The 26,630-nt window shown below is 44.7% G+C and overlaps 1 protein-coding gene across 1 annotated transcript in view; it reads left to right on the top strand.

The window, feature by feature from the left end:
- Positions 1 to 4,960: 4,960 nt before the first annotated feature.
- DHX8 (DEAH-box helicase 8) overlaps positions 4,961 to 26,630 on the top strand; it is a 318,773-nt gene continuing 297,103 nt past the window's right edge. The window contains exons 1-3 of the mRNA XM_086924012.1: positions 4,961 to 5,253; positions 25,913 to 25,998; positions 26,185 to 26,257. Coding sequence (XP_086780138.1) covers positions 5,145 to 5,253; positions 25,913 to 25,998; positions 26,185 to 26,257 — 268 coding nt within the window. The 5' untranslated portion in view covers positions 4,961 to 5,144. The remainder of the gene's footprint in view (positions 5,254 to 25,912; positions 25,999 to 26,184; positions 26,258 to 26,630) is intronic.

Genomic DNA, 26,630 nt, shown 5'->3' with positions numbered 1-26,630 from the left:
CTACATTTCCCATGAAGGAAATCGAACGCCATCAGTAGCCCGGCTCCCGTAATTGGTCTTGCACAGTCCGTAACTGAGCACAGAGATTGCAGTAGCTGAAACAAGGGCATGAAACCACTCATCTCATTTCACAATAGCAAGATGTTAGACCTGGTTTTTCCAGCAGATTATCCCCAGACTTGACCTTCCATTTCTGACCTTTTTTTGTTGGTCTTTTGACTCTAGGCACTTTACCACTGCTGATCAGTGCTAAAGTGCATATGCTTTCCCTGTCAATTGTTATGACGGATTTGTGTTTCCATGATTGGTTATCTGAGTTACTTCTAAATCCCAAGTACAGTGCACTGCGTGTGCCAAGGGCCTGTAAATCAAATGCTGCTAGTGCGCCTATAGCACTGATTGTGCCACCCACACAAGCAGCGTTTCAAAAGTAACTCAGACCTGTCACTGCAGTGTCTGTGCACAGTTGTGACTGCAATGTCAACTTGGCAGGTGCAACCACTTGCCAGTCCCTAATCATCCCTCTTCTTACATATAAGTCACCCCTAAGGTAGGCCCAAGGTACCCCAGCGGGCAGGGTACTGTGTATGATAACGGTAAGACATGTACTGGTGTGTGTGGCATGTCCTGGTAGTGAATTACAGTGCAATTAGTTTTTCACCACGGAAAGACTATCTCTCTCATAGTATAGAGTGGGAGTTTATTTACAGCATCTTAAAAATATACCTTCACATTGGGAACAGATAGGAAGATAAAGGTTAGTATGTCTAAACTCAGAATCTAATGATGCATCTTTTAGTAAGGACGTTTTTTACATTCTGTGTTTGAAAATACCCCTTTTTAGAAAGTAGGTGTTTTCTTGCATAGCCATCCTGTGTGCCCCTGCTGGTTTGTGGATTGAAAGGGGCTGAAGAACTGTATTCACTGTAGGCAGCTACTGGGGGGTTGAGGTGTGTCCTCCTTTCTTGAATGCTTCAAGGCTGGGCTGAACAGACCTGGGACGAATTTAGAGTAGGGGGAGGAGATTTCCTTTACACCTGAATGTGCCTGGTCTGGTTTGGACAATGCTGTCTCCACCTCATGTTGGGAAGCAGCACCAGAGAGGACAGAACTGGTTTTGACTGAGCATAGGGCTTCTATGCCACCAGAGAACAAATATCTTAGCTGCATAAATGTTGGGGCCCAGACCCCAGAAATTCGGATTACATCTGGGAATCAAGAGGAACCTTTGCCAAGGAGAGAAGCTTGGGAAACTGAGGAGATGTACTGTCGCTTTGCTGTATGCTGTCTCTGGCAAGGAAAGAACAAGGACTTTGCTGTCTGCTGGTCCACTGCTTCTCCAAGGACTCGAAGTAGAGCTTGCCTCCTGTTCTGAAGTCTCAGGAACACAAAGACTTCACCCACAGCTCTCCTAAAGTTCCTTGCTGGGAGTTCTGACCTGCCAAGAGGTGCCTGCTGCTGTTCTGGGCCTCTGGAAGTTGTTCCTGCTGTTGGGAGCTGGAAAAGCGACGCAACTAAGAAAAGCATGACGCAGCCGCACCTGTTTTCAACACATTGCAGAGAAATTTGCTGCAGCTCCTTCCCGCGGTTCGAGAAATCGCCGGATGCCGAATCCCGTGCACCGATCTCTGAAGTCCGAGATTGCACTGATTCCGACATAGACCTTGCAGTGCCGCTGCAAGAATCAATGCCTTGTGGGACCATGGCTGGAGAAACCAAAGCAGAGCTATTGCCGTCAGAGGCGTAACACAGGGCCCCGCAGGCCCCCGCACTCCAGCCCCCCACGCTCCTCCAGGGGCCCCCTCACTGTCAGCAGGCCTGCCAAGTATCACGCTTCTGGTGTGACACTCACGCATTTCAGTGTGGTGCTCCGCAACACCGCACTGAAATGCGTTGTCACGCATTTAATGCCACTTTAAAACTCTGGATACCAGGGTGCCACTGCCAGCAGGTTGCACCGCTGGCGCTGTGCGTGCTGCTCCCCAAAGACGTGCTGCCAGCCTCGGCTCAGTAAATTAATAGTTAAAGATGCCTGCTCTCAGCCCTGGAGTTTCTGAGAGTGCTGCTACAATGTTAAAAATCTGCCCGGCAGCCTGTCGTACCTGGGAGCATTATATTTCCAGAGGCCCGCGCTGGCGCCGCGCGACTTTCTCAGGCAAGCACCACGTGACCGGGAGCGGGGCCTGCCCTCCCTCAGCAGTGGTTGCTACTGGCTGTGGGGGCCCGGGATAATAATCCGGATGTGACCGTACCAGTGGAGGAAGAGGTAAAGTCAGATTCAGAATTTAAGCGGCGGGGGACTCAATCTGAGAGTCGAGTCCTCCTCGGTGAGCTTTTAACCCCCGGCGTTAAGCCAGATCGAGTGACTAATTTAATTAATTTCTGTCACTCAATGACAGGACACTGAGCCGCCGCGGATCAGAGGCATCGACATTGTGGTGATGATCGCGGGCGCACAATGCGGCTGGGCGGAGGACGAGTCAGTGAGTAACATCTCCAGAATCACTTAATGTGATTTTAGCTCACTTGTTTAGTATCCCGCACTTTAGCTGAATGTTTAATCTGTTTGGGAGCGGCTTATTTTTTGCTCCTTCGCTGTTTGGAGTAATTTGACAGCTTTGGGTGCTTTGTGTACAGTTGGGTGTCAATTTGTGCACATACCAATTTATCGTTTTAGTATTACATACTGTTTGAGCTTTCTCATATCCCTTTGTGGCGTGTAGTTTTGTCATTGCTGGTTTATACCGTATTGTTATTAGCTAAAAAAAAAATGTGTAGAAATGCTGAAATGCTCACAATAACTGATGGTCGTCTCTATTTGTAACTACGAAATATCACAATGCCTTTTCTAAGATCGCTTACAGACAAACAATTAAGAGCATAAGTAAACAGCGCGTCCTGAGCACACATTCTTTCTCGCATTTTTGCCGGACCTAACGTTTCCCGTACCTGGATTCTGACACAGGGGGGGTACATCTCCAGAATCACTTAATGTGTTTTTAGCTCACTTGTTTGGTATTTGTAACTTTATAGGAATGTTTAATCTGTTTGTTTGGGAGCTGCTTCTTTGCTGCACCTTTGCTGTTTGGAGTAATCCGACAGCTTGGGGTACTTGTGTTTGTTCTGTTTCATTTCAATTTGAGCACATACCAACATATTCGTTAAGTGTTATATACTTGTTGAGTTTTCTCATATACCTCTGCGGTGATTGCTTGTAGTTTTGTCACTCACTGCTGGCTTATTATCGTATGAGCTAGTGTCATTGGTTAACAATATGTAAAGAAAGGCCTAGCTGACTCTATTTGTAACCACAAAATATCACAATGCCTTAGATCGCTTAAGTTACAGACGATCACTTACAGGCTAAGTTGTTTGATCTGCTTCATGCTGAAAGCGGGCCCCCCTCCATAATTAAATCTGGGTATTGGAAGTGCTGTTTGAATTGTATTTGTTCTTTTATTCCTCCAGATTTTTATCCCATTTCTGCGGGCTCCTTGCTCACTTTGCTCATACCTGTGTGATTCACACTGCACTTCTTGCATGATTGCTACCAGCTAGGCATCGTACTGACACAGATTCCCTTGAGAGCTCACCTTTGCGTATGGTAATTTGCTTGTCTTTCCTCTTGGTGGACTATAAGGTGTTCTCTGCGTATAAGTTTATTGTAGTACCATTTGTCGGCATTAAAGAAGTATCTTCATGATTACGTTTTAACAAATGAATAGCTAGCACCCTGACTACATGACCATCATATTAGGAATAATTATTCAACCCCTGCTCCTCCTTGGCCGATGAAGACACCCTAAGTAAATTATGAATGGGGTTATAATGGACAGGGATAGGCCAGTAGGGGCGACCTCTCCCAGTGAATCGTATTTTAAGACTCTGCAAAGGCCCAGAAAAATAACCTGGGGTTAAAACAAGTTGGCAATGGGGCTGAATTCTATGTGTGTCCAGGAGTTTTCATGCAACAAGAAAAAAGATCAAGGTAACTTTGGTGAATAATAGAGTGCTGGAGCGAGATCAGAGTTTTGTCTTGTGACAGTTTCTGCTATAGAACATGAACCATGTATATTCGCAAAACTATTTTAGAGGATTAGCTGTGAGTTACTGCTTTTAATAGGTTAGTGCTGTTCCATTTCTGGAGCTTTGCTGCAGTTTTAAGATCTTCTTAGACTTTCTCTGCAGTTTTAAGATCTTCTTAGACTTTCTCGTTGCTCAAATGAATGCAATTTCTGATAGTTATATGTTTGCCTCGTCTTCATTGCTTAATTTTGCTCACAAGAAAGTGTCACTCATAGTCGTTAAAATGTCACTCATAAATACTCTGAAATTATGAAAATGTCACACATGGCAATCTGAAACCTTGGCAGCTATGTTCCGCTTCTGCCTGCGGCAGCCTCCTATGTTTCCTTCTTCTTCTGTTGTGCAGCGTTCGAGCTGTACAATGAGACAGTTCTGCGAAACCTGACTGCCAGAGCGCAGAGGAACAAAACTCCGAGGGGATACCAAATATTACGCAACACCGGGCCAGGTCCAACAGTTCCATAGTCGGCAGTTGTGACCGTAAGGGCACACCCTCTCTCGGTTTCCACTCCCTGTGCCACTCATTGAGAATTTGTCGATCATAATATGAAATAAAAGGCCGAAAAAAATATTTGAAAACATTAATGTGTAGGCACGTTACTCTATTTAAAGTGATCCAAAAAAGGAAATGTTCAGAGCATATTTTTTAATTTCAAATATTGAGTAAACATACACACAGTATTCGTATTGAGCCGCTACTATAGAAAATGATCTAGTCGCTCCGCAAAGTTCACACAACTTTACCTCGACTTTCACCATACAATTTACACTGCTAAGATGGCGGCATCGTTATCCCACTATGTTTTCGTTCAATTGCAGTCTCTCTTCCATGCCTTCGGTTGCGTGTAACGCACGTTGACTCTCACGACTACTCGTTTGTTTACGTAATGTAAATCTTTCTTCCTACGGTGGCCGAACGGCCCTGCTGCTGTAACAGTTTCAGTGGCTGACTACGCTGTCTAATGTTATGTGTCTTTTTGACAGCCCCAGATTCTCCTACTTTTCTTTGTACGCATAGGACTTTTCCTCTCAGTGTAGAGTGAGACTTAGTCAGAAAAATGGCGGATATTGCACAGGAAGAACTACGAAAACTCGAGCATCTGTCTCTGGTGTCCAAGGTCTGTACGGAGCTGGACAATCATCTTGGGATCAATGACAAGGACCTGGGTAAGTAATGGGGTACGGTACGGTGCTCATATGCTGTGTGTTTGGGGTAGTGGGGGCTCAGTGAACTAATCATACGAGGGGCTAATGGTATCGTGAACTGCCGGTTAAGAATAGTCTATGGGCTGTTCCATCGCTGGCAGGTGGCTTGAGAGGTCTAGTATCTATTTTATCGTTGTCTGTAAAACCTGAACTGTGCGATATTCACCCTTAATGCACGACACAAATTAGATGGAAGTTATTCTGTTGATGGACGCGCTTACTTGCACTATACTGAAAAGAATGGTTGGAATTGCCACCTAACTGCTGGACAGGAATCTATGTTTGCAGTCAAGGTATTTATTGGTACCCATCGTAGTCCGATGGTTTCGGTCTACATGAGTATTTGGAAGAAACCAGTGAGTATGGCTTTCCAAACCTTTTAGTTAGTTTAGCAGAAGTCCAGTACGGGATATGAAGCAAGTTGGCAGAAAAAACAGAAATACACTGAGAATGTGTGGGGAGAAATAGCACGTCACTGGGAAGTAAAGTAGGGGTGCGCTGCACCTTCCAGTGCACCGAGACCACCTCTGCCAAACTTTACTTTCTTTTGTCTTCAATAGATTTCCCAATGAAGGCATGGCTTACTAGTCTCGGCAAAGTCTTCTTCACTGGAAAGTTAAGGTTAGCCAAAAGTAGTTTTCATCTTTGCCACTCTAGAAGCTTTAAAAAAAAAATAAGATTAGATTAAAACGTAATTCAGATGTGTTCTAGATAGCATGATGAGGCAGTAGGTAACATGACAAGGCCAGCTTGCCTGATACCTGTTTATATTTGCAGAAAGAAATGTGCACTTTTATTTGACACGAATAAGCCTTTTTCTACATACATGTCTCTGTGTGATTTTACATTCAGAAAAATAAGCAAAATAAAATCTCTCTTCGTGGTGTCTGTTGACAAAATTGCAAATTTATTAATTTTCTAACTTATGAGGAAGCCATGTCCAGGGTGAACCTGTTGCTGCAATATTTAAGGCACTTTGCCTAGGCTCAAACGAGAGATGCTACAGCTTTCATGCTCTGAACTTCTTGTTAATTTATATAAATGCACTGGCATCCATTATTAGGTTTCACCTAGGTAGCCCATGTGCTGGCTTTTCGAGACACGATGTTATTAGAATATGATTTAGAAAAGGGGGTGGTGATGAACAGAGTGTCTGAGTTAAACAGACCACTCTTACCCAGTCCAAAGATCAGGGCTTGATCCATCACCGTTATTTATCTCACTGCCCCATCCCAGCTCAGAACCTGGCTATATGCAAATCAGTCTGTCCCTGGCCCAGTGCATCATGGGAACAGGGCAGACTAAACTACCAAGCCAATTCTTCACCAGAAAGGAGACAAGCTACCGGGGACCGGTTTCTGGCATTTCAGCCTTCTTCGGCCCGGCTTGCTTGAATCCTGATGGAGCAGTGAGAAAGGGACTCATGTCTGAGTATACCCTGCCACACCTATAGTGGCCAAAAACGATTTAGAAAAGGGGGTGGTGATGAACAGAGTGTCTGAGAGTGACTAATTTGCATACAGCCAGGTTCTGAAACTGGGATGGTGCAGTGAGCTAAAAAACGGTGTTGGATCTAGCCCTGATCTCTTGACTGGGTGAGAGTATTCTGTTTAATTCAGAGACTCTGTCCCTCACCACCCCTTTTTGTAAATATTTTTGTCCACCCTAAGCGTGGAAGGGTATGCTCAGATGTGAGTCCCTTGCTCATTGCACCATCAGGATTCAAGCAAGCCGGGCCGAAGAGGCTGAAATGCCAGAAACCGGTCCCCGGTAGCTTGTTTCCTTCCCAGTGTAAGAATTGGCTTTTGTAGTTTGGTTTGCCCTGTTCCCATCATGCACTGGGACAGGAACAGACTAATTTGCATACAGCCAGGTTCTGAAACTGGGATGGTGCAGTGAGCTAAAAAACGGTGTTGGATCTAGCCCTGATCTCTTGACTGGGTGAGAGTATTCTGTTTAATTCAGAGACTCTGTCCCTCACCACCCCTTTTTGTAAATATTTTTGTCCACCCTAAGCGTGGAAGGGTATGCTCAGATGTGAGTCCCTTGCTCATTGCACCATCAGGATTCAAGCAAGCCGGGCCGAAGAGGCTGAAATGCCAGAAACCGGTCCCCGGTAGCTTGTTTCCTTCCCAGTGTAAGAATTGGCTTTTGTAGTTTGGTTTGCCCTGTTCCCATCATGCACTGGGACAGGAACAGACTAATTTGCATACAGCCAGGTTCTGAAACTGGGATGGTGCAGTGAGCTAAAAAACGGTGTTGGATCTAGCCCTGATCTCTTGACTGGGTGAGAGTATTCTGTTTAATTCAGAGACTCTGTCCCTCACCACCCCTTTTTGTAAATATTTTTGTCCACCCTAAGCGTGGAAGGGTATGCTCAGATGTGAGTCCCTTGCTCATTGCACCATCAGGATTCAAGCAAGCCGGGCCGAAGAGGCTGAAATGCCAGAAACCGGTCCCCGGTAGCTTGTTTCCTTCCCAGTGTAAGAATTGGCTTTTGTAGTTTGGTTTGCCCTGTTCCCATCATGCACTGGGACAGGAACAGACTAATTTGCATACAGCCAGGTTCTGAAACTGGGATGGTGCAGTGAGCTAAAAAACGGTGTTGGATCTAGCCCTGATCTCTTGACTGGGTGAGAGTATTCTGTTTAATTCAGAGACTCTGTCCCTCACCACCCCTTTTTGTAAATATTTTTGTCCACCCTAAGCGTGGAAGGGTATGCTCAGATGTGAGTCCCTTGCTCATTGCACCATCAGGATTCAAGCAAGCCGGGCCGAAGAGGCTGAAATGCCAGAAACCGGTCCCCGGTAGCTTGTTTCCTTCCCAGTGTAAGAATTGGCTTTTGTAGTTTGGTTTGCCCTGTTCCCATCATGCACTGGGACAGGAACAGACTAATTTGCATACAGCCAGGTTCTGAAACTGGGATGGTGCAGTGAGCTAAAAAACGGTGTTGGATCTAGCCCTGATCTCTTGACTGGGTGAGAGTATTCTGTTTAATTCAGAGACTCTGTCCCTCACCACCCCTTTTTGTAAATATTTTTGTCCACCCTAAGCGTGGAAGGGTATGCTCAGATGTGAGTCCCTTGCTCATTGCACCATCAGGATTCAAGCAAGCCGGGCCGAAGAGGCTGAAATGCCAGAAACCGGTCCCCGGTAGCTTGTTTCCTTCCCAGTGTAAGAATTGGCTTTTGTAGTTTGGTTTGCCCTGTTCCCATCATGCACTGGGACAGGAACAGACTAATTTGCATACAGCCAGGTTCTGAAACTGGGATGGTGCAGTGAGCTAAAAAACGGTGTTGGATCTAGCCCTGATCTCTTGACTGGGTGAGAGTATTCTGTTTAATTCAGAGACTCTGTCCCTCACCACCCCTTTTTGTAAATATTTTTGTCCACCCTAAGCGTGGAAGGGTATGCTCAGATGTGAGTCCCTTGCTCATTGCACCATCAGGATTCAAGCAAGCCGGGCCGAAGAGGCTGAAATGCCAGAAACCGGTCCCCGGTAGCTTGTTTCCTTCCCAGTGTAAGAATTGGCTTTTGTAGTTTGGTTTGCCCTGTTCCCATCATGCACTGGGACAGGAACAGACTAATTTGCATACAGCCAGGTTCTGAAACTGGGATGGTGCAGTGAGCTAAAAAACGGTGTTGGATCTAGCCCTGATCTCTTGACTGGGTGAGAGTATTCTGTTTAATTCAGAGACTCTGTCCCTCACCACTCCTTTTTGTAAATATTTTTGTCCACCCTAAGCGTGGAAGGGTATGCTCAGATGTGAGTCCCTTGCTCATTGCACCATCAGGATTCAAGCAAGCCGGGCCGAAGAGGCTGAAATGCCAGAAACCGGTCCCCGGTAGCTTGTTTCCTTCCCAGTGTAAGAATTGGCTTTTGTAGTTTGGTTTGCCCTGTTCCCATCATGCACTGGGACAGGAACAGACTAATTTGCATACAGCCAGGTTCTGAAACTGGGATGGTGCAGTGAGCTAAAAAACGGTGTTGGATCTAGCCCTGATCTCTTGACTGGGTGAGAGTATTCTGTTTAATTCAGAGACTCTGTCCCTCACCACCCCTTTTTGTAAATATTTTTGTCCACCCTAAGCGTGGAAGGGTATGCTCAGATGTGAGTCCCTTGCTCATTGCACCATCAGGATTCAAGCAAGCCGGGCCGAAGAGGCTGAAATGCCAGAAACCGGTCCCCGGTAGCTTGTTTCCTTCCCAGTGTAAGAATTGGCTTTTGTAGTTTGGTTTGCCCTGTTCCCATCATGCACTGGGACAGGAACAGACTAATTTGCATACAGCCAGGTTCTGAAACTGGGATGGTGCAGTGAGCTAAAAAACGGTGTTGGATCTAGCCCTGATCTCTTGACTGGGTGAGAGTATTCTGTTTAATTCAGAGACTCTGTCCCTCACCACCCCTTTTTGTAAATATTTTTGTCCACCCTAAGCGTGGAAGGGTATGCTCAGATGTGAGTCCCTTGCTCATTGCACCATCAGGATTCAAGCAAGCCGGGCCGAAGAGGCTGAAATGCCAGAAACCGGTCCCCGGTAGCTTGTTTCCTTCCCAGTGTAAGAATTGGCTTTTGTAGTTTGGTTTGCCCTGTTCCCATCATGCACTGGGACAGGAACAGACTAATTTGCATACAGCCAGGTTCTGAAACTGGGATGGTGCAGTGAGCTAAAAAACGGTGTTGGATCTAGCCCTGATCTCTTGACTGGGTGAGAGTATTCTGTTTAATTCAGAGACTCTGTCCCTCACCACCCCTTTTTGTAAATATGTTATTAGAATATGGGCTTTAAGCACCGCCCATCTTTTTAATTGGATTCTCTTAGTGTCCTTTGTGAATGCCGGCTTTTGATTGGTGAATAGACTGAGTAGTCCCTCCTTTTAGACTTTTGTATCCTCCTATGATGGCTGACACTGTTACGTGCTCGTATTCTACAGTTACTACCGAAACTTCAAAAGCACTTTGGTCTGCCTCTGCTCTTGTTAATTGTTCTGTTTACTTTGTGCACAGGCTTCATGAAACACTTGCTGCAGCTTCATTTGCTGTGCTGTTTGCTTTTGTGTTTATTAAGCTTCTGCTGCCACTTAATCCCCCTTGCTGACATCTCATCCCTCCCACAACACTGCTTCTATTTTTTTTAATTAAAATTTTTGCTCTGTTATATATATCGCAGACTCGACCCAAAGGGATCAGATCGCTTTACATAGCCAGCATTACAGACGGTTACATTCAATTTTCAGGCACGGGGAGATTAAATGATTCGCGCACAATCACATGATGCTTGAGCCTATGCCGAGAGTCTAACCTGGTTCCCAAGCTTGAAGGTAGACCACTCTGACAATGACGCCTGCTGCTCCGTGTTCTGTTTACTTCCTGCCTAGGCTCCATGAAATTCTCACAGCTGTCACTTCACTTAAAGTGCTGTTTGCTTAGGTGTTTATTAAGCTTCTGCTACCACTTAATCTCCTCGTGCTGACCCCCTCACCCTCCTCCACCTCACCCAACACTGCTTTTTTTTTTGCACCGCCGCCAATTATTCTCCCTGTGCTGCCCCCTCCCACAACACTGCTTTTAAAAATGTTGTTTCTTTGCTGTGTTATATAGCATGAACTCCACCCGAAGGGATCTGAGCACTTTACATGACCACCAGTTACATGACAGACACGTTCGTTTGTCAGACACGGGGAGAGGGGATTAAATAATATGCGCACAGTCACATGATAAACAAAATATTATTCTGAGCAAATGTCCATTCCAAAGTAAATCCAGCAGGCCGTAGTTATGGTAATTTCTTTGTTTCATTCCAAACGGCAGAATTCCAGATAGATAATGTCACAGCCAGTCTGATCAGAATGCAGCCAACACGTGTATCGTCTTGTGGATAATTTCCACAAACTCCATCAGGGCTAATATGTCATAATCATATTCAGTCCCAGTAGTAAAATATAGATTTTCGCAGGCACCTATATCTCGGTACTTAATTCCTTATTATTTTTCAATCCAACAGTCGACAATTCATGTATCTGCAAACAATGAGGAGCCTGCTCCTTATGGTATCTCCGCTTCATAATTACAGGATGCTTGAACAGACGCTGAGACTTGAACCTGGCTCCCCAGCTTCACGGTGGGCCACTTCCTCAATCAATCAGTTTGTGAAGCGTACTACTCACCTGTGAGGGTGTCAAAGTGCTCGGGGAAAATGGGGGGGAGATTTTGCAACTCTGTATCATCCGAAGAGCCAGGTCTTGAGGCTCTTCCTGAATGCTTGCAGAGTGGAGGATTGTCTGATGCTGAGGGGGAGTTCGTTCCAGGTCTTGGCCGCGATGTAGTAGTAGGCTCTTCCTCCCGATCTGGCTCTGCGGATGCGTGGGGTTTCGGCCAGGGCTAGGTCGGCGGAGCAGAGGCTTCTCTTGGTTGCGTAGAAGGAGACTCTTTCATTGAGGTATTGGGGTCCGGTGTTGTGGAGGGATTTGTAGGTTTGAGTAAGCAGCTTAAAGGTCACTCTTTTCGACGTGGAGCCAATAAAGGTCTCGTAGGTGCTGGGTGATGTGGTCTTGTCATGTAATGCAGAGGACAAGTCTGGTGGCGGGGTTCTGGATGATCTGGAGTTTGTGGAGTAGGGATTTGTTGATTCTGGCGTAGAGGGTGTTTCCGTAGTCTGGTCTGCTGGTTATGAGTGCACTGGTGATGGTCTTTCTGGATTTTGGGGGGGTTATCTATTTGAAGGTCTTACAGAGGGTGTTGAAGCACGTGGCGGAGACAGCGTTGATCTGTCGGGTCATGGTGAGGGAGGAGTCGAGTATGATGGAGGGAGCAGATGTGGCCCGTTGATGTGAGGGGTTTGCCGAGGGCGGTAGGCCATCAGGTGTTGTCCCATGCTGAGGGGGTGGATCTAAGGACGAGGACTTCTGTTTTCTCCGAGTTGAGTTTCAGGCAGCTGCTGCTCATCCAGGAAGCAACACCTTTCGTTCCTTCCTGGAAGCTATTTCTGGTGGTGTTGGGTTTCCTTGGCGAGGGAGAGGATGAGTTGGGTGTCATCGGCCTAGGATACTATGTCAGTCCATGATTTCTGAGAATGGAGGCGAGGGGGGCCATGTAGATGTTGAACGTGGGGCTGAGCAATGATCCTTGGGGTACTCAGCAGCTGATCTCTGTGGGTTCGGAGAGGTAGGGCGGTTGTCTTATTCTTTGGGTTCGGCCGGTGTGGAATGAGCGGATCCAGTCTTGGGCAGTTCCCCTGTATGCCGGCGTCGTGGAGTCTGGGGTGAGAGACGGTGTCGAAGGTTGCAGAGAAGTCTAGTAGGATGAGGGCCACCGCGTGGCCCTGGTCAAGGAGAGTGCGGATGTAGTCTGTGGTGGCAAGGAGCGTGGTCTTGGTGCTGTGGTTGCTGCGCAATCTGGATTGGCAGGAGTCTGGTATTGAGTTATGAAGGTTGTGAGCTGGTTGTTGACGATCTTCTCAGTGACTTTGGCTGAGAAGGGGAGGCGAGAGATGGGTCTGTAGTTCTTGAGGTCCGCCAGGTCGGCTGAGGGCTTCTTGAGGAGGGGCTTGACTTCTAGGTGTTTCCAGTATTCTGGGAATGTGCCGGTTTTGAAGGTGGAGATGATGGTTCATTGTAGTTTGTGTGCTATGGCAACGGCGGCTCTGTGGAAGATCCTCAGCGGGCAGGGGTTTGTGATGGCTCCTGAGTAAATGCTTTTATGGTCTTGGCAGTGTCTTCTGTGGTGACTGGGGTCCAGGCGGTGATGGTAGGCTGGCTGGCGTTGCTGGAGATGGGTGTGGTGTCATTGTCTTGTTTCTGTTTCTTGAAGTTGTCGTAGAGGGACTTTACTCTTCACACACCTACCATGCCTAGGTTCACACGCCTAGGTTCATGATTTGCCAATGCTTGTTGTTATTTGGCCCACACCTGACACATTGCATTACAGATTGACACATTAAATTTTCAGGCAGAGAGAGGCTATTTTTTTTTTTGCACAATCACAGGATGCTTGTTTATCTTCCATTGTAGTTTGCTTGTCTCGTTCCCAGCGTTGACTAAACATAGTTTCTTTTTTACTTCACGGAAAGCCCCTTGTTGACCGACTCACAAGCTTTAAAATACGGTTTAATGTTGTTTCTTGGCCAAAATGTTTTTTGAACCGAACTCCTGACACTTTGCACTTGTGGTTTTGTATTCTCTGTGTTCGTTTGTCAGAGGATCACAACCCACCCTGCTTTGTTTTCAGTACACCATGTGTTGGGACAGTGAAGATTTTGCAGCATGCGTAAGGAATCGCTCACCCTTCTCAGTCACTAAACTGTAATGCGTACGTTTCCTTATTGTGTACCAAGTTTCATGTCCTGAAGATGTGGTGAAAGGGATCTGTCTCAATCCACTGCGACGGTTCTTTGGAGGGGCTGGAATTCTCTAATACTTGAAGAAATTCGAGCACGCATGAGACATGGTTGAAGATAATTCCTGGTTTGCTCGATTCCATGATGGTACTGGCAACACATTCACAGGCTTTGAGACACGTGTCTCCTCAGATGGTGGTCTTTTGCCAGCTGTGCAAGGGTAGCATAACAAAAGCCCTTTATGCTGTACTGGAACAATTGCTGATTAGCTTATGTGCAATTCACTTTCTTTCTCGTACCTTTCCTCATCTAGTACATCGCGTTGCCAGAGGCCGGTATACCTTTGAGGGCCAGTAGAAAAATGTAGGGGAGATGATACTGATCTCTGATCCAACCCATGTTTCTCACTTGCAGCTGTGTGTACAAAACCTACTGGAATATGTAGTTTGACTCATTGAATCTTTAGGCTATTTGAAGCGATTGTTAATGAATGGTCTGTTCCTATAGTAAAAGATAATCTATTAGCGTGAAGACTCTAAGACTGCACGTTGGTCCTCCATGGCCAAGTGGTCATATGTGAATATCAAAAGATTGGGTTTGACATCTACGGCTAAGTAGCTTTTTACCATATGTTGTGTGTAGGTTGCTCCTTCATCAAATCCTATCTTAAAGCAGCATAGCATCTCTGCCATTGTGAGTTGAGAAGGAATAAACATAAAACATGCTATGGGATGGCTTTTCGAGGATCGCTTCAGTCCTCGTGTCAATCGCCACTCTATAGTGCTTGGTGGAAATATGCAATTATGCCCAAATGGTAGCCTTTCATATCTTATTTGTGATGTCTTCAGTGGAGACTGCTTTGTATGTGGTGCATCTGACATTCATATTCTCGGGCACCAGTCTCTTTAGCAGAATGGTAACGTAATGCTATGCCTCCCAGAGCCAGACTAAATTGAGTTTTTGATAGCAACCTCACTGCAATAGTTGCCAATAGGAACAAAACCCTTACAGGGTTTTCTCAGAGGGCTTTTGCTACTGCAAGTGGAAGATCCTACTGCCATGTTATTTGCATGGCACAATTCAACAACTAACAATTTAGAAATAACCCACATAATTCCACTACACACCACATACATCCACTCCAATCCATAACACATAGGCAAGATAAGGTATGCCAATAGCTCTAACTCTTTCATTTTTTTTTACCCCCAAACATACACATTTGGAGCTTAGCTCCTACCTATTCTTTTTTGTCACCAAAAAGAAAAAGCTATCCACATAGTTCCATGCCACGCAATTCAACTCCACATATTTCTAATCCAAACCACATAATTCGACACCAAACCACATTATACAACTCAACAACACAATTAGTCAAAACAGCACATACAACCAATCCACACCACACAATTCCATACTCAATTCGATACTGTGCTACATATTTCAGCACACCACATAATTAAACTCCACTACATACCACTCCACAACACAAAATACAATTCCACATAATTACACGCCATAACGCACAATACCACTCCACATAATTCCAGTACCCTGAATACCACATATTTACTAGCCTCACAATACCATAGCACACCATGCCATATAATTCCACTACTCAAATCACTCCACACCACACAAATCCATGTCACACACATCCATGCCACACACTTACACAACTAAGTAGTCCAATACAACCCACATAATTCCATTACACAGTACATACACTCCATACCACATAGGTAAAAGTCATTTCCATATACAATGTCCATAGCTCTAACACAAGCAAATGCGAGTCCATTTGCATTTCGAATGCTTGCTTCTTACGCATGCAAAGACATGAATATGCAGCTAAGTAGTTATTCACTAGAAGTAACTTATTTGATGCATCTTCTGTACTCGAGTAGTCATTGGTTAATTTACATGTATCTTTGTTAGCCAAACCCTATTGTGTCAATTCAAAATATGTTATGTGTGTGGCTTGTATGCCCAAAAAAAAGCCTTGTTTTTGGGATATGTACCCGACTTTTAATGTCTTTCTAATTGTGCAGACTCCGCGTTGGCCTGTCATTTGATTTATACCTATAGCTTTTTCCACTTGCTCAAGTCTGTTCTAGCCTATCATTTGATTAATATTTAACTTTTTTGTACATTGTTTGGATGCAGACTTTATTTCCGTCTTTTTGCTAAACTTTGCTGTTGAATCTCTCTATCTGCCTACTTTGGAGGTATACCATATTTTGAGCCTCTTGCCTTTTCTTATTTGTAATTCTTATAAATGCTAATTTCACACTGATTTGACTGATTACTTCTGTAGGCAACCTAATTTTGAATAAACATGTATGGTTTTGACTTGAATTCTTATGTTGTGAAGATTTTAAAGGTTTTACTTAATTGACACCAAGACTTCGTCTTATGAAGATATACTAGGTTTTACCAACACCCAGATAGTCCTGATCCTATGCGACAACCTTTGCAATTGAAGTGTCAACACCACTCATAAGACTGCTTGACGGCTGTGTTGCACAATGAATGGTTAGAAAAGGGAGTGGAGGATGTACCACACAAGCTTAAACCTCAAACTGTTAGGCATTAGCTGCTGATGTTTAGGGAGGTACAACTTCCACGCTTGCAGGATTCACTCGATCCAACTGTGGTTGGTGATATATTGTGAGCAGATTTTCCTTTGGGGGATGTATTCATCACAGGATGCTCTTGGGAGGGAAACTCCATGAGCCTTTTAAAGCTAAAGTGTACACCACCAAATTTTGTGAGGTGTATGTTATAATGAGTTGCAATACACAATGTTGTGCTAATTTGGGCAGTGTGTCCATTGTAAAGCTCAGACATCGAAGAATCTTGTTAGCCTTTTGCCACGAGGTGAGCAATGCCATATTTGTACATCTGTATACTAGGTGTCAATTCAATTTCAATGTAATAACTATTTTATTCGGTCAATATTGACTATAAAAGCGCCAAGATAAGATTACAGAGTGCATATATTAATGATATTTAAAATGTTTATACAAATTTCTTATAGAAATACCAGCATACCATTTAAATTATGTGCGAACGCATGATAATATTCAGGTAAGAACAGAAATGAGAGAGGCAATATAAAATAAACCCAACCGACAAATAACTGACATCAAAAACGTTAAACATAGTCTGTTATGCTATCATAAAATAAACGGGGCCATCTAAACACTTTAGGGTTTTTTTTAACAGTTTTATCCAAAATATAGTCAGTTTAAACCTTCTACCTAAGTCTAATGGCTCTGCAGAGAAAGTTTGCGAACCCAGAACACGCCAATGCCGAAGCAAGTAGTAGTAAAAACAACATGGCAGGTCGTACTTGGGCAAAGTGATTATTTCTTACTAAAGGGAGTTTAAATTTGTTCCTCAAGGTACAGTAAAAGTACCAATAGAATATAAAGTGCATCATGTTCTGATCAGAAAATTTGACACAGGTTTATGGTCTTCTTGTTTACAACACCCCCTTGGGAGCAACTAAAAACCAATGAATGGTATTAAACCTAAACCTTGTCAATAGGGAACGATGAAAGGTGTTGCTAACAATCTACAGGTAAGTTTGCCCCTTTAGACGGGTGTTCAATAAAATATAATGTTTTGCGGTTGGTTTGGCAAGTTCTATCCCCTCTCTTTCTTTTTGCCACTTATCCAAGAGCAGATTTTTTATAACCTCTATTTCTCTGGATCGTAGAGGTCGAGGGTTGATTAATCGATCCATACAGTGCACACTCAACAATGTTTCTTTAGCATATCTTAACCACTGGATATATAAATCCCGCTCAAGTACTCTACAATCCAATCACTAACTGATGTAGAACAAAGGCAGGGCTAGACCAAGTTCTCAACCAATGAGTAATGGGTTCCAGTGCAATGAGTTCAGAGATCTATTCCAAACCAACCTCCTGATGTAGCAGGAATGAAGGAGTACTGGTGGGTACAGCAAGCAGAAGCCGCAAAAAATTAGTTTCGACCATTTGGAGTTCTCCACCGTCTGTATACCCCCACACATAACTCCTATAAGTCACCATTGGGACACACTTCTCTCGACATACCTTCAATAAAGCATGTTTGGCCTTAGTCTACCTGCAATGTCCATGGTGGGACCCACCACACTCATTAATGGGTTCTTTTTCAAGGATGAGGAACCCTTGAGTCTTTATTATCAAATAAGACTCCCCAGATCAGGGAAGGTCGGAACCTTAGTAAGTTCGACCCTGTTGCCAAAAAACATTTGACCACCAGCCTTCCGACAGCCAATCGTCATGGTATTGGATTTCGTGAAATTGGTAGACAAGTCTAGGAAGTCCATAAAATCATTAAAAACATTTAACAACTGTTGGAGATCCAGGGCAGTCCATGCAAACCAGAATGCATAAGCTGCATATGACAGGGTGGGGATTAATTTAGACCCCATGGTTGGAATATCCCAATAGGCACTGTCAAGGCATCCTGTGATTGTTAAAATATAGGGTAAAAAGCAAGGGGGCCTAACGGCACCCCTGCCTTACTCCTCTCTGAACCACCCAGGGGGTGGTCAAGCTGCATTTCTTGTCATACTTGGCCGAGGCTGAAAGGTTAGAATGACAAATCTGTAAAAATGCTACAAGCTCGACCTCCAAACCCAAGTCCAAAAGAATGTGGTATAGTTGGGTTGGTTGACTCTGTCAAATGCTGAGGTTAGGTCAATGAATGCCGTATGTAGGCAACCTTTCTTGGCTACAGTGTATTTGCACACTATCAGTTGCAAATTGACACTGTTAGAAATGGGGGTTTCTAGTTGGCAAGGGTTTGCACCTTTGTCCAAATAGGGACCCTTCTTCCTAGTCAGGATAACTGAGTTATACTCCTAAAATAACCCCTGCTCACCCCCTTGGTAGCTTGGCACGAGCAGTCAGGCTTATCTTAGAGGCAGTGTGTATAAAATTTGCACATAACCAACAGTAATGCAGTGTAAGCAGTACAAAAGAACACCACACTAGTTTAGAAAAATATCCAATATTTTTATATACTTAAGACAAGACCAAAAACTCAAAAAATTCACTTATCAAAATATGCTTTAAAATGGTTCCTTGATGTCAATAGCTCCGTCCGGGGCTATCACGACGTCATGAGCAAACAAATCCAAACAGTTCTGGCTGACCGCGGCGTCACGAGCCAGCTAAGGTGTCGGGAAGACCCGCAAACAGTACCTTTTAGAAATGCAGGGTGCTGATGACCTCTCGTTGAGCTTCCGAAAACACGGTGGCCACAGGCATCTTCTCCTGAGGTTGGTGCATGAGTTGTTGGAGGCCCTCGAAGTCACACTTGTTGCAGGTCGATCTCCTCTCTGATGGAGTCAGGAGCGCTGGCGTCATGTGCTGCGGTGCGGTGCCTTTAGGTCACGGTGCAAGCAGCGGCTCGGTGGCGGCGTCAGATGGCGGCGTCAGTGAGAACAGGGCCGCGGTGCGGTGCGAGATGATGGCGGTGCTCGTCACGGTGCTGGCAGGTCATGCTGCAAGAAGCAGCGTCATTGCTGAAGCGTTGTCGTCGGCTGAAGAACTGGAGTCGATGTAGCTGGCGTCGGTAGGCCAAGGCTGCGGTGCGGGTGCGGGATGAGGGTGATGTGTTGTGTAACTTTATGAGCGGTGCCCTTGAACCAGAGTGTAAGCAGCGGTGTCTATGTCGGCGTTGAGAGTCGTCGTCGGGGATACCAGGGCGTTGTCGTGAAGCGATGCGGTGGGGAGTGCGGTGCACACAGGTCGCGTTGCGTGCAACGGCTCAGTGGAGTCGTCAACAGGCATCATCGGTGAGACCAGGGTCGTGGTGCGGCGGTGCCCTCTGCGGTGCCAAGGCGTCGTCGTGTAGACCACGCACTAACCTGGGTTTCATCCTGGACTCCTCCCTCTTGATGACCAGACAAGTTAACGCCGTCTCATCATCATGCTTCAACATTCTACGCATGCTCAAAAAAATCTTCCGCTGGATCCCCACCGAAACAAGAAAGACGGTCACCCACGCACTGGTCACAAGCCGACTGGATTACGGAAACACCCTTTACGCCGGAACCACAGCCAAACTACAGAAAAAACTCCAACGCATCCAAAACGCCTCAGCCAGACTCATACTGGACATTCCCCGTCAAGCTCACATTTCCGGTCACCTGAAAGACCTCCACTGGCTCCCCGTCAACAAGAGAATAACGTTCCGTCTCCTCACCCACGCACACAAAGCCCTCTACGACCTAGGACCCGAATGCCTAAACACGCAACTGTCCTTCTACACCCCCTCCCGCCAACTACGATCGTCCAATCAAGCCCTCGCCGCTATTCCGCGCATCCATAGATCCACCATGGGGGGAAGATCCTTCTCCTACTTGGCGGCCAAAACCTGGAATTCTCTCGCCACCCACCTCCGTCTTACACAGAACCACCTCTCCTTCAGAAAGCAACTAAAAACTTGGATATTCGATAAGTAAAGTACCCCCCCTCCCCAAGCGCCTTGAGACCCTCTGGGTGAGTAGTGCGCTATACAAATTTTCGAACTTGAACTCTCGGATACGGAGATTCTAAGCCTGCACGCGGACGGACAGAAGATGTGCACGTGGGGATTGGATGCTTCACTGGCGGTTTGACACTCTGAGGAAATTTTTTTTGTGCTCGGCAAACTGTACTTTTCAATATTTGATGCTTTTAATAAGCAGCACGGCATGCTGCACTGCTTACTAAAAGCATCAAATATTGAAAAAAGAGTCGTCCATCTTTGATTGTGCTCATTGGAGCAAGTGTTTTCATGCTTGTGTATTCAGTTATTATCCCGGTAGACCACCCTGCGTGCCTTCTTTTCTTCTTTTTTTCTTACAATTGTGGATTTGTTTTGCCCCCATTTTGCTTTTAGTACCTCCTGCTTTTTTTTATACATTGAACATTGTGTTCTCGGATTCTCCTTACCCTCGTTTCTCATGAGGCTAAGCTGGACCCGGAGGTGCTCTTCGGACCTGGGGGGTCTCATTGACCAGGAGCTGGCGCCCCCGTCAGGAACCGCTTTGTGCATGAACTGCGCCTCACCCCACTTCAGAAAGCTAAAGTAGGTTTTCTTTATGTGTGTGGTTATACTTGTATGTGCGCATCTCTGCAAATAAACGTGTCTGCTCCTCACGTCTTGCATGTGGGCTGGGTCCCATGTATGCGTACTGTATTGCCCAAAAACAATGTATTTTTTATATATATATATATATATATATATATATATATATATATATATATATATATATTTTATTGATTTATGTTACTTTAATGGCCTCGGCGTAATAAAATATTTACTACTACTACCCTGTCCTGTGAACCACTTTCTAAACGTAGCACAATATCATCCACATTTTGTGTGAAAAGATTGTTTTTTTGAACAAAGGGGGGAACCGGAGCAGGACTATGTTTAACGGGGTCCAGTGTACAAGACCGACAACTAGTAACACAAGAAGGGTACAAAGTTCCCCGGGAGAAAAGATAAGAAAATCGTGTGAGTGTACTAGGGAAGAGCGAGAAGGGGGGAATTCCCTTGTTGGAACTAAAACCCTCACTCACCCAGTAAACTAGGTGTCATGCTTCATCATATGGGTTCTGTTCCTTGTCAGACTGGCGCTGCAATGTCTGACGGGCTCCCGAAACCGGGGCTCTTTATCGGAGATCTTTTGTTCCAGCCATATGATGCATGCATGTGAGAGGGCAGGGGAAGTGTAGTCGTGAGGTGCAGGTGAATTAAAAAAGGTGAGTCAGTCCACAATGTACTTTATTAGCATGGTTGGCTCCCTTAATTAAAAGGGTGGGAGGGGAGCTATATGCTAGGAAAAGTTAAAGCAAAATATCTACAAACCTCAAGTCAGGTCAACATGTTTCTTGCCTTAATGGCAATTCTTCAGGACCTAAGTGTTCAGTACTACACAAAAAAAGAGAAAATATTACACAATGTGATATACAACCTTACTTTGTTGGTCTGTGGATATGCAGGCCAAAGGGTCCTGCTTAGGTAATGCAACCTAGAGGAATAAAAAACACATCATAGAGCATCGTGGTGAGTGCAATACTCTGTTGTGTACTAGTACGCAGGTGCTCTATGTTGTACACACACATAAGTGAAATAAAGCATAAACAAACAAAGTGGGTATTTGTGCAGAATAACTACCCATGTTATGCAGAGACAAGCACAATTGAGCACGAAGAAAGCCGAAATCATGTGAATGAAGGATTGAGGGCTCTGTGCTTACCCTGGGGATTTCCCTAAGGTGCCCCGCCGACTGCTCCCGTGGGACCGGCAAAAATAGGTATGGTAAAGAACGTCAGGTAGGGCATATTTTACCAAACTTAGATAAAAAGGGGCAACCTTTGTAGAACCGTGAAGATGGAACCCATGGTACTCATCACGGACAACTCATGCAAGTTGTGAACTCTCCCCGAGCCCGGAGTAAAAGTTGCGTAAGAATCAGTGGCTTTTTGGACAAAATGCAACACTCGAAGCTATTTGATTCCATGGGGAACCACCACACCAGTGAGCCGTGCACTGCCCGTATCCCGCCCCTGCTAGAAGACCTGTGCGAGGACGTGACCGTGGCAATGCCCAGCACAGCGATCGGTAGCAACCAACAGGGAAACCAAGTCAGGCCTCACATAAAGTGCTGTATCCCGGAAGCAATGTCCTCCACAGCAACGGACACCAAGGATTTACACGAAGCAGAGCCCAACCAACTTACCGAGTGTCGGGCAAAGAGCACTAGGCGTCGCTCACGATGGAGGCTCCTAACTCACTTACCTACGGCGGCGCGCGGTCCAAGCCGTGTGAACCTACCCCCACGAGTAGCGCCAAGACAGTCCGATTAGCAGCTGGTGGCGAGCACCGGGGGGCCCTGGTTTAAATGCCATCGCTATCCCGCCGTGCCAGGACCGCCGCGGGAGCCGCTCCTCCCGTCGCCGACCGCGGTGGCAACATGGTGTGGAGTCTACACCGCGTTATGACAATGCGCCATAGGGGTAATAGCGGCGGCCATCTTGGTGGTGAATATTGTTAAAGGGAAGTAGCTCTGTATCAATGGGCAAAGGCAAAGCAGCCCACAGAAGGGGAGCCAACTGATCGGCTGGGCGATAGATTAAGGATGATCGGGAATGATAATATAAACCCGTCTAAACTGGACGAGGGGCCACAATGTTGAGGGAATACAAAGTTTGCCCAGGGATGCCTCACACGAGTATAGCAGTCGTGTAGGGTCCCAGCAAAGGTGGACAATAAGTCTGATAGATCAGACTGTAGACAATTAATGATTAAAGGCATAATATGAAATCAGAGAGATTAAGTATTTAGGGCATAATCAGCACTCAGAGTTATCATTAATGGTAAATCAATCAGTGGCTAGTGATGTACAAACAGAATAGCAGTACTGACAGGCTGAAAACGTGGTAAGCTACCAATGGAAGTGTGGTATATAACTAGGCAGGTGGCCCACATAGTGAAGTCGTGCATCAGCAGAGTATATGGATGTAACCACTGTGGGGGATTCCAAAGGTGGAGTTAGACAGTGTACTGATGTACTGTAGAGGATGTCTTATCGTCCCAACGATGCCCAGGGGACTGAATCATTCAACCCCACGAAGCCAAGCTTCAGACGGTGTACCCATCTCTGTTCGATCCTGAACAGTGCCTGTTTAGTAATTGCCAGGTGGGATTCTAATACCAGCCATGTGATACTGTCAGCAGGGTGGACATGCTGTGAGTATGCTCTACGATGTGTTTTTTATTCCTCTAGGTCGCATTACTAAGCAGGACCCTTTGTCCTGCATATCCACAGACCTACAAAGTAAGGTTGTATATCACATTGTGTAATTTTTTCTCTTTTTTTTTGTGTAGTACTGAACACTTAGGTCCTGAAGAATTGCCATTAAGGCAAGAAACATGTTGACCTGACTTGAGGGTTGTAGATATTTTGCTTTAACTTTTCCTAGCATATAGCTCCCCTCCCACCCTTTTAATTAAGGGAGCCAACCACGCTAAAAAAGTACATTGTGGACTGACTCACCTTTTTTAATTCACCTTCACCTCACGACTACACTTCCCCTGCCCTCTCACACGCATGCATCATTTGGCTGGAACAAAAGATCTCCGATAAAGAGCCCCGGTTTCGGGAGCCCGTCAGACATTGCAGCGCCAGTCTGACGAGGAGCAGAACCCATATGATGAAACATGACACCTAGTTTACTGGGTGTGTGAGGGTTTTAGTTCCAACAAGGGAATTCCCCCCTTCTCACTCTTCCCTAGTACACTCACACGGTTTTCTTATCTTTTCTCCCAGGGAACTTTGTACCCTTCTTGTGTTACTGAAAAGATTGTTTAGAAAAACATCAGGTACCACTAGGTGTCTTTGTGGCCCTACGTCTTGAAACTGGCAGCTTCTGGTCTTTGTATTTAGGATTGGTGCTAGCCAAGACTGTTACATTTTACTAAAAAGGGAATATGTACCCTTGAAGAAAGTGAACCGATCCATGTCTATTCTGGTGGGACAGGTATGACAAATGGCATGGGAGACACAAATAGAGTAGATATATGGGCTGAGATACTGTCTTACTGTGTGACTTTTAGCAGGGAAATACAACATAAGGACACAGACAATAGGTGTTAGGCTCATTAGCCAAGAAGATGGCAGATCTCTTCTGAATACTTGAAGATATGGAGTCATTATAAACTTGATCAGAAATAATACACCACAGAGAAAAACAGACATCTTATAAATACTTGTTCACAAACTTTCTGAAAATATCCTTGCTCATACTAACATAACTTGAGGAAAAGAGGAATAGCTCACCCATTCCCACAGATATTCTCGATTGCCTAAACCCACAACTGCAGATATCAATCTGCTCATAAAACCTATAGCATAAATCAGAAAATAAATCTGTCCATAGTACAAAAACATATAATGTATTTAAAAATAGAGACAAAGTGTTGAGGATACTTTCAAACTTTGTGCTCTTAAAAGAATACTGGGATTTAAATATAAAATTTGGTAACCGTGAAACAAAATCTTTTTAGATTAAGTAGGAGAGACTTCTTTCGAACATGATTTCTGTAAACATATGTCACTTAAGGACCTCATTACGTGGGCCGCCACCGTTGGGCCCTGGGTGGCAGTCTCACCGCCATCGGATCTTGCTTGCCTGCCTGCCGCATTATGATGGCGGGCGGATGGAGGGTGGTCGAAGAGATCGACTGCCATGGAGCCGACAGGCGTCAGAGAGACAGTAATCCCTACAGTAGGGCTTACAATGTTCGTTTCCGAAGGCTGTTTCATGGGTGTTAACCACCATGAAAAGGCAGGTTGAAAGGGACTTTGGGGGGTGGGGGCAAGGGGTGCCTGTAGTGGACCCCCCTGCCCCTCCAAAATGGGTCATGGTGCCTGCTGCATAGTGCAGGGATATGTCAGCTGTGTTTTGTTTGTATTGCTGCATGTGCTGCTGCCCGCAGCTCATGCCGTAATACAAAGAATACACATTGCGACTGCCTTGAAGGTGGTTGCATCATAATCCCTATGGTGGGATCACCGACAGCCAGTTGGGCTATCACATTGCCAGAAGGATGGCGGTCGGACGAAAGTCCGATCATCATAATGAAACCCCAAGTATGGCCTTTGTTTCCTTCTGCAGACAGAAACCATTTTACATCATATATAAACCAAGTTCTCATTTTATAAATCCGGGAATACAAAGATAAGAGATGAAAGGTTACAGTTAACTTTTGATAATTGACTATAACCTTGAAATATGTGGTAAGTGGTGTTAAGATGCCACTGCAGCAGAAATATGTAATTCCAATGGTCCTGCTTATAAATATCATATTTAAAAGTCCAATCTCCTTTTCCATGCCGCATGGAAGATGGTGTGCATTTTTAATTGTATTTCACTCCTGAGGAAATTGTGAAGATGTTGATACTTATGCTAGTTACAAATAGAATGTTAGAAATCAATGAAATACACTGTAGAAAACAAGCATTGGCAAAGCAAATAGGTTTTGGTTCCTCAAAATCTCTTGGTTTGGTTAAAGGAGTGCCATTTTGTTGTGGAGTGCCTATTTAACTGCCAAGATATAATTCTGTGTATGATATGAGTTACAGCTATTCTTTAGTTTCATTCTCTAAATAGCATTATTGGCTCTAAGTTTGAAAGCTTTATGAACACTGAATTCTAAATTAGTGAATTATATAATACAGCTAATTTCTCCATTTTTTTCTTAAACAGCCGAATTTGTTATTAGCCTTGCTGAGAAAAACACAACATTTGATTCTTTCAAATCAGTACTGATGAAGAATGGTGCTGAATTCACAGTAAGTTTTGTGTCTTGATGTTGCCTGGTCTCTCTCTTTTAATTTGAAATGTATGCAGAGTTTGTGTTACTTCATACACCTTCCCTAGCTATGGTAGCTGATTTTTTCAATCAACACTTCTTCTTTTACTTTTGACCTTCACCCAAGTGTACAGAATTACTAATTTTTCCAACTTTTTTGTTGTAGGATTCTCTTATTAGTAATTTATTGCGTCTTATCCAAACAATGCGACCTCCAACGAAACAACCCTCTGTCAAAGGTATGTATTTTTCTGAAAAATAATTGCTTACTAATTCTCTGTGTTGCTCCTTTTTCACGCTGTTGGTAATGTCTGATTTGTTACGTTAAGTTGATAATGATGTTACTTTTGTCATTTAAAATATAAATCATGTCCGCTAGTCGTAGCATTACTTTTATTTTATCTGTTGTCTTTGTGCGACAAAATAAAATTTTTTGTTGGTCACTAAAATTCTTAATGTCTGGAAGTCCTGGCTTGATTAATTTGGTGAGGCCTCTGCTTCTACATATGAATTATTTTTTGGTAATTGTTCAACATTTAAATATGACCAAATATGGCAGCATACCATCTGAGAGTATTATATGCAAAACTGACAAATTAGTTATTTTCAAAG

Source organism: Lissotriton vulgaris, chromosome 5 (genome assembly GCF_964263255.1).
Source record: "Lissotriton vulgaris chromosome 5, aLisVul1.2, whole genome shotgun sequence".
Taxonomy (NCBI): Eukaryota; Metazoa; Chordata; class Amphibia; order Caudata; family Salamandridae; genus Lissotriton; species Lissotriton vulgaris.
This window is presented reverse-complemented; position numbering and strand designations above follow the sequence as displayed.